This window comes from Gossypium hirsutum, chromosome D02, assembly GCF_007990345.1.
Source record: "Gossypium hirsutum isolate 1008001.06 chromosome D02, Gossypium_hirsutum_v2.1, whole genome shotgun sequence".
NCBI lineage: Eukaryota > Viridiplantae > Streptophyta > Magnoliopsida > Malvales > Malvaceae > Gossypium > Gossypium hirsutum.
Window position 1 is genome coordinate 58,356,371 of NC_053438.1, and position 9,026 is coordinate 58,365,396.

At 27.1% G+C, this 9,026-nt stretch overlaps 1 protein-coding gene across 1 annotated transcript; it reads left to right on the plus strand.

Moving 5' to 3' along the window:
• The first annotated feature begins 381 nt into the window (after nucleotides 1-381).
• LOC107907878 (very-long-chain 3-oxoacyl-CoA reductase-like protein At1g24470) lies at nucleotides 382-7,518 on the plus strand. The gene is made up of 3 exons (NM_001326997.3): nucleotides 382-1,015; nucleotides 4,375-4,444; nucleotides 6,910-7,518. Exons 1-3 carry the CDS (start codon nucleotides 408-410, stop codon nucleotides 7,150-7,152), a joined length of 921 nt encoding a protein of 306 aa, NP_001313926.2. The 5' UTR covers nucleotides 382-407; the 3' UTR covers nucleotides 7,153-7,518.
• The last annotated feature ends 1,508 nt before the right edge of the window (nucleotides 7,519-9,026 follow it).

The window sequence follows — 9,026 nt, forward strand, 5'->3', positions numbered from 1 at the left end:
GAAGTAGAGCAGTTTTGAATGAAGTAAGGGTGAGTTTGAATGGACGATTGGGTACGGTGCGGTGCGATGCGTTTAGTTTACTTTTTGTCTCACGCTACAGTATCGAATCTCACCGCCACCGCTATTTTTACCCTAATCGTAGGTAAACGCACCGCCTATCCAAACTCACCCTAAACCTATGACAAATTTTGTCGCCAAATAATAATAATAATAAATGGTGGATTATCATCAGTACGTGTAGGAACATATGTAAACTTCGCATTTATTATGGTGCACTCTTGCAGTTAATTAACGACATAAAGTTAAATCCTATGTTCAACATAAAAACTGATTTTCAGCAATATCAATAAACCCCAAACCTCGATTCCATTGCAACCAGCAAAACACTGCATCAACCATCCCAAAAGATGCAGCCCACATGGTTGTTGGCTCTCTCATTTCTAGGTTTCCTCTCCTTTCTCACCCACTCCATTTCCCTTCTCAACTGGGTTTTCACCACTTTTCTCAGACCACCCAAGAACCTCAACAACTATGGTTCATGGGCTCTCATCACCGGAGCTACCGACGGAATAGGGAAAGCCTTTGCCAACCAACTAGCTCATCAAGGCCTTAACCTTATACTCGTCAGTAGGAACCTAAACAAGCTGAAAACAGTTTCAGCTGAAATCCGAGCCCAATTTCCCCATCTAAAGATCAAGGTCGTGGCCCACGATTTCTCCGGCAATCTATCGGCTGGTGTCGGGTTAATAGAAGAGGCGGTGAAGGGGGTGGAAGTTGGTGTGTTGATCAACAACGTGGGGATAACGTACCCTAGAGCCATGTATTTCCATGAGGTGGAGGAGGAAGTGGTGAAGGGGATTATTAGAGTGAATTTGGAAGGGACGACCTGGGTTACCAGAGCGGTGCTGCCGGAGATGTTAAATAGGAAGCGCGGTGCGATTGTCAACGTCGGTTCTGGTGCTTCCATTGTTGTCCCTTCGCATCCTCTTTACACAATCTATGCCGCTACAAAAGCGTAAGCCTATAAGTTTTTTTCTTTCCGGGTTAAATAATATGACGCTTTTTTATAGGCCAAATTACCATAAAAGCCCTATTTTTTTAAAATTTATCGAAATAGGCCCAGTATTTTATTATTTATCGGAATGGGCCATTTTCCCCGAAATCGTGTCCATGTCAGCGCGATGTCAGAGGATATGTCAGAACATCGCGTCCACGTCAGCGCGCTTTGCTTACGTGGACACAAATCGCACCTACGAGGATGCGATTTGCTGTCGTGGATGAACAGTTTATGTTTTTTAATTTGGAAAACTTTAAAAGGCCATAACTTTTCGCTCAATTGTCCGATTTAGACGATTTTTTTTATTTCGAATAACTTTTTGAGATCTACGTGCTGACAAACAACCAAATGCGGTTTGTCGCAGTTTTCGTCAAAAAAGATCCTTTTTTGCCTTTAAATTTCAATTTTTTCGGTTTAAAATTAAATTTTAAAACATTCAAATCATTATTTTCCTTATTTATTTGAAGTAAACATCGGATTTTTTTTACAGAATTGTTGTATTATTTTTTTTGATTTGACACGTGCATGGAATAGGTCCGATAAATCGTTAGAACGTAAGTAATATAATTAAGATAATAACAATATTTCTATAATATGTCAATTAATTAGTTTAGCTTAATTGGTTAAGATGTTTGCTCTTTTCCCTTAGTACTTTGGTTCAAATCTTGTTGGTAACAATTTTGAATCTTTTTTGTACTTGTTGCTATTGATGTAATATTGAAGAGTTAATTGATTAAAAAAATAAATACAAGTACAAAAAGATTCAAAATTTATTTTTTCAAAATACCAAAAAAACCCTATATTTTTAAAATTTATCGAAATGGGCCCGATATTTTATTTTTTTGACCGTTGGGTACTGTTCACGCGTGGGCCGAAATCGCGTCCACGTCAGCGCGAGATGCTGACGTGGACGCGATTTCCTGACGCGTACCCTGACATCGCGCTGACATGGACGCGATATCCCGAAAAAATGACAATTCCGGTAAATAATTAAAAAATGGGTTCATTTCGGTAATTTTTGAAAAAAAAGAACTTTTATTGGTAAATTGCCCTTTTTATCAACTCGATAAATCCTTAAATTTGGTAATTTTTCATGTATTTTTTTAAGTAATTCATTTAAAAAATAAATTTTAAATTCTAAAATAAAAATATTATTAAATTCATGAATTAACTTAGATAAAAAAAATTAAAACTTCAATATAAAAATAAATTATCAAGCTTCAAAAATTAATTTAATTCTTTTTTTCTGTGATATTTTTCAAAAATTATATTAGATCAATTAAATCTGAAACCTAATTAGATCAATACTTCTAAAGCAATAAACTCTCTTAATTTTATTTTTCAAACTTTAAAATTAAAACTCTACTTTATATATATCCCACTTCTTATCGCTCAACTTAACAATATTAATATCATATTTTTGTTTTAATATAAATTTCGCAATAAGTTAAATTACTAAAGTATCCTAAAAGTAAAGTAAAGTAAAGTAAAGTAAAGTAAATTATTATTATTATTATTATTATTAAAACACCATAAAAAAGTGAGTTCTAAAAAAACTATTCTTTCATTTTGAACTTTTTCCATTATACATTACTTCAATATACTCCTCTCATATTTTTAATCTCCTTTTTTTTGTACTTTTTCATATTTTTACATTTTTTACTACCCAATTTCTAAAATATTTTATTTTCCTTATTTTTTCTTTAAATTTAATTTTTTATATTATTTTGAATAATAAACCAAACTTTGATATCCAAAGTTAGGGGTGAGCAAAACTCGATTCGACTCGAAAAAATCGAAAAAAAAATCGAATTTTGAGTTAAACGAATCGAGTTATTCGAATCAACTCGAATTTTTTTTCAAATTTCGAGTTCAAATCGAGTTGAGTTTTCGAATTCGAATAACTCGAATAATTCGAGTAATTCAAATATAAAACTATAATATTTTACATTTTTACCCCAAACTCCCAAACTTTTTTTACTTTTCCCTCAAAATTTTTACTCCTTCTCACTTTTCCCCTAAAACTTTTACTCCCCTCCCCTCCCAACCCCCAATCTACCCAAAATTCATTTCTCACCAAAATTTTACTCTCCCATTTATTTTTTCTCAAAAATTTACTCCTAAAAACCCTCAAAACCTTTTATTTTCCCCCAAAATTTTTACTCCCTCTCACTTTTCCCCTAAAACTTTTATTCCCTTCCCATCCCACCTCTCATCTACCACAAACCCTCTCCCCTCCAATTTTTTTAATATTTTCCCTCCAAAATTTTACTCCCCCTATTTACTTTCCCTCAAACTTTTATTCCCCTAAACTTTTACTTCTCACCCTTTACTCTAAAATAAAAAATTAAAATTATCCAAAAAAATCACTAAACATAAATAGTAATAATTTTATTTATATCTACTATTTATATTCTTAAATTAAATTTCACATTTTATATTATTTATATTATTGAATTGTTTAGTCATATTGGATATTTATATTAAAATTGAATTATTAATTATGTCATAAAATATTCTTGTTAAAATTTTATATTGGTATCAATTTCACATTTTATTTTTAAAATAACTTTTATTTAAAAAATCATATTTTTTCATTTAATATATTTTTTAATTCCAAAATACATAGTGACAAGAATCTGAAGATAATTGAAACAACTAGGCAAGCAAAGAAGTTAACCAGTATATAAAAAATTAATAAATAAATTATGAGGTGATGAAAGTTAATAAAAAATTTGATTAAGGTGGACAAATTTTATTATGATGGGTGATAGTGGTTACAAGGACCCAAAATTATTTTTTAAAATTTAACTCGAACAAATATATTTGATTCGATTCGATTCAAATTCCATCTCACTCAACTCGATTCGAGAAAACTTCAAATAAAGTTAGAATGATAAAATGATATTCGAAAACTTGATTAACTCGAAAATTTTCGATTCGATTCGATCGAATGCTCACCACTATTCAAAGTTAAACCTTGATTCAGTCCAAAATTATGATGGAATCTAATTTGATTCAAACCAAACACATTCATCAAATATTCAAATCCTTAAATTCTTGAAAAAAAGAAGAAGACACTGATCGTTTTTATTTATCTTCCACCCTCTTTCCATTTAGTTATACCTACTAATATTAGTATGTATATTATATATTATATTATTTTTATTGAATTGTGAAAATATAAATACAAAATTATTACTTATATCAAATTTAAAATATAAATATTAATCATATCACATTATATTTATTATATTATTCAATACATCATAACCATATTATATTGAAAATTATTCTACATAATTAATGTTAAGCAGGTATATAGATAAGTTATCGAGATCTCTGTATGTGGAATATAAACTAAGAGGGATTGACGTGCAATGCCAGGTATGACACTCTTTCACAGTCCAATTTGCTGCTTATTTTTTGCTACATAATAGGGTTGGAAGTGAATATAAAGGACTTTACAATGGGTCCAATTAGATTTATTATATTATTTAATATTTTAATAATAATAAATATAAAAATAACTGAATAATATTTGTTTAAAGCTACAATTTCTAATTACAAATAATTCCTATAATTGCAATTAGGTTAAATTAATATAACACATAAACGGAATTATATTACAGTAATTATATAGTCGACTGAGTCTTAGTTCATTGGTATCAATATTTTTACCAATGTAGAAGGATAAGGGATCGAATGTGCTGGAGGGCATTTATTCTCCTATTTAAGAGTAGGAGTAGGGTTATGGATAATTTTAGGTATTGTACCAAACTATTACATGTATAAACAGAATTGATTGAAAACTCACACATGCATAGATGCGTATAGTGAAACTTAAAGAGCGTATGTAAGTACTTGCTTCACACAGTATAAACAACTTATATAAAAATTTTTAAAAAATAATATTATAACATTATATTACATCATCATCAATTAAAATATTTTTTATCACTCTCCGATGCCATTGTTGTTTGAATATGGTTTTATATAGTTCTAACAATCTTCATTTTTTTTACTTGTAATTTTTTTTAGATGCTATTTGATTGTACTGAATGCTATTTATAAAGCTAAACTTAAATTTGAAGTAGCATATAACTTTAATATTAATTAAGTATTAATTAAGATATTAAAACTCTATTCGAGTAATAATTCTGTTTTATATCAATAAAATCAGCCCAACTTTAAAAAAAATGAAATGATCACAATTTTTTTATGTCAAATTTTTAACTAATAATTTTTAAATTAAATTAAATTATAATAATTACAATTATTTTATATTTTATGTTTACTGTTCTGTTCGAATAATAACTCTATTTTAAAATTGGCACAATTTTTTTAACTAATAATTCTAAATTAAATTAAAATTATTTTTAAATTAGATTATAGATAGATACATTAGTTTTATATTTATATATTGCAATTTATATATAATATCAGTATAAGCATGGAAATATTAAATTGTCCAAATTATTAAAGGTTAAAAACAATAATATATTTAAATTATTTATAGAAAAAAATTAAAAATATATATATAATTAGACTATTTGCAAATAAGTGGATTTGAACAAAATTTTAGACGTATTTTAAATAATAATTTTATTTTTGACAAAAAGAGGATAGGCGAAATTCAAAATTCGAATCTGAAATTAGATGCCAACTAAAAATTTAATAAAAATATAAATTCTTTACCATAAAGAATGGATTTAAAGTATATTGTATAAAAAATATAGATTGTTATCCGGCAAAATTTAATTTCATCCATGACCATCTATATCACATGGGATATGATATGCATGTATATAAACCATTGGTTAGTGGGTGGGTTGGATTTAGGTTTGTATTATTTTAGATAAAAAAAGATTTATATTATTTTGGGTTTGAATTTATAAATTTAAGCTGTTTATTATTTAGTTTTCGGTAATATTAAATATAAAATTTTAATTTTTGGGGTAATGTACAAATTTGATACTATACTTTTGGTGGAAGTTTAAACTTGTTATTATAATTTATTTTGAATGATATTTATCATTGTACTTTGTAACTAGAGATAAAATTATCATTATATTTTATTTTGAATTTTGTGATTTTACTTTTATTTGATTGAAATTTATTACTCAAATTTAATTCAAAATAGCTTAAAACTTTTAATATTTTAATTTAATACTTAGAAATAATGAATTAATATAATACTCACAATTAATAAAAACAATTATTTAATATTTTAATTTTTGAGCTTTTTATTAAATAAAAATTGTAAGTTAATTTATTAATTTTAATATTTTATAAATTAATTTATTGTTAATGATAAAATAAAATATTTCAAAAATATTTTTATTTTTAAATCATCAATAGTAAGTGATAAATTTTAATAAAAATAAAAATTAATGGAAAATTCAAGAAAATAAAAAAATTATAGGTAAAATTCAATCCAATAAAAGTTATGTAGCATACCTAACCATATTCTCAAAGTATAATGACCAATATTAATAAAAATAAAGTATTCAATATTTACCATTAATATGATGATAATTTTTCATTTTAATCTTTAAATTTTTTTTAAAACAATTTAATTTCAAATTTATCCTTTGAGTTCGAATAGTTAATTTAATTAAAATTTTTATATATTATGTTTGATATATTTGGGTTTGTATAAATTTGAACTAAATTTTAGTTAATACCAATTTGAATTTATTAATTATTTTTTTTAGAAATTATTTTTCCAGTTTTTACAAATTAATTAAGAGATGGCATTGCAGAATTATATATTATTGAGGGTACATCAAATACAAAAGTAATATTCAGATGTAAATCATTTATTCTAAATACATGTGTGTTCCCCGCAGGTACCGCTATATGTGGCAACAAATTTAGCATCCAAAGTAGCATCAATCGAGAAATCTATGTTTGTCCCATCGCCTGAAGATTATGCCAAAGCGGCGATCCGCCAAATAGGCTATGAGCCACGGTGCACGCCGTACTGGTCTCACGCTGTTCAGTGGTGTTTCGCACGGTTGCTACCCGATGTCCTTCTTGATGCTTGGCGTCTCTCAATCGCCCTCCGAAGGCGAGCAGAGGTCCTTGCATAACTTTCTTTGTTCTTCACATTAATTCAATAATAGATTATATGTTCGATAATAAATGCTCTTTATTTTCTCTCTCTTAATACTTGATAGATTTGCTTCGAAGGCATAAAAATACAGTTGTTCACGTCATTAGCACACAATATACAATATGATACGTACATGTGATGTTTGTATGATAAAATTTGCTGTTGTGAGCAGCGAGAACAAACCCCAGCCGAATAGCAGGAGCCACAGGACTAGCAGCCCGTGATAACTAGGCTCGAAGGCTTGTCTGAAAAATAAGAGGGTTTGAAAAAAATACGATATCCGAAAAATGAGTTTGAGAAAAATTTAAGGCTCATTTTTTATATGGGTCGAGCCTTGGGCAAATCTTTTTGGCCCGAACTTGGCCTGATTTGGCTCAAATATATTATGTTATAAAAATTAATTACATTAATTATATAAGTTAAATAATAATTATATATTTATATTAAATGACTAATCCAGTAATAATTAAATTAATTATCCAAAACAAAAAAAAGCTTACCCAACTAAAAAACTCAACTCAAAATATAAAATTTTAAAAATTATATTTAATAAAATAAAATATTTATTATATTTATTTATTTTTTAATATAATAAAAAATTTATTATATTTATGGTAGTGATTTTTAATATAAATATTTTTTATGTATATTTAATGTGTTAAAAAACTTTTATTTTAACATTTTTAGCGCATTTAATGTATTATATATATTTTTAAAAATTATTTTTAAATAAAAATTAATTTTTAAAAAATAAAATATAGACAAATCAAGTCGAATTTAAATTTATCTTTCTTAAATTGAATCAAACTTGAACAAAAAAAAACATATATTTTGAGCCAAACCAGGCTCAAACTTAAAAGAATAGATCTGAAAGATCACCTTTAGTGACAACCAAAATTGAAACATTTGTGTCGGCAACAGTACGTCCTTACCAATTCTTGCCCCTATCAGCTATATATATATATATATATATATATGCTTTCTTACACTTACAATCGAAAGAAGCAAGACAATTTATCTTGTGGAGACCCATGGGCTTTCTTCAACATTCTTACATTAATAATGAAAAGCTTAATAAAAATTTATAAAAAATATAATCTAAAGTATTTTATTAATTATAAAAATGATTTACTTTTTTAATTATGTACGTAAATGACTTGAACTAAATAGTGAAAGTTGGTGGAGCTAAAGATATTGACGCCACTCACTTACCACATCAACTAATTATTGGTCGCTAGAATTAAATAATAATAATTTTTTTGGGTGGATCCAATCTATCTGGCGTGATCTGTATAAATATCACTCCAATATCAATATTTTTGAATATTTCGTGGGCTAAAAAATAAATAATAGTGGTAGAGTCAAATAGATTGGTGCCATCACCTTTATTATGTTAGAAAATCTTTTTAAGTGATTTTTATTTTTATTTTAAAACTAAAATAATTATTTTATTTGGTGGAGCCATAAAGAATGGTGTGACCACCATGCTATCATTTTTTTTGAGTTTTTTAAAAAATTATTTTTAATAAAAATGATTTTTTTTTATTTTGGTGAATTCATTCTCTTTAGCGTAACCATTTTGGTGGTGTCATTGAGAATGGTGTGACCACTATAAATTTTTATTTTTATTTTTATTTTGGTGGAGTCATTCTCTTTGACTTGGCCACCTTGGTGGTGCTACAAATACATTTTTTTTACACTCTTTTAACAGTTGAACCGGAAAAGAAGAAAATAGAAAATTTGTTGTGTTTAATAGAAGAGCTCAAAAATTGTGGTGAAAATGAATAACTCAATGTTTTTTGTGTACATCCTTTTTTATGGAGAAATTGTATAAGGTGATGTTGATTGTGT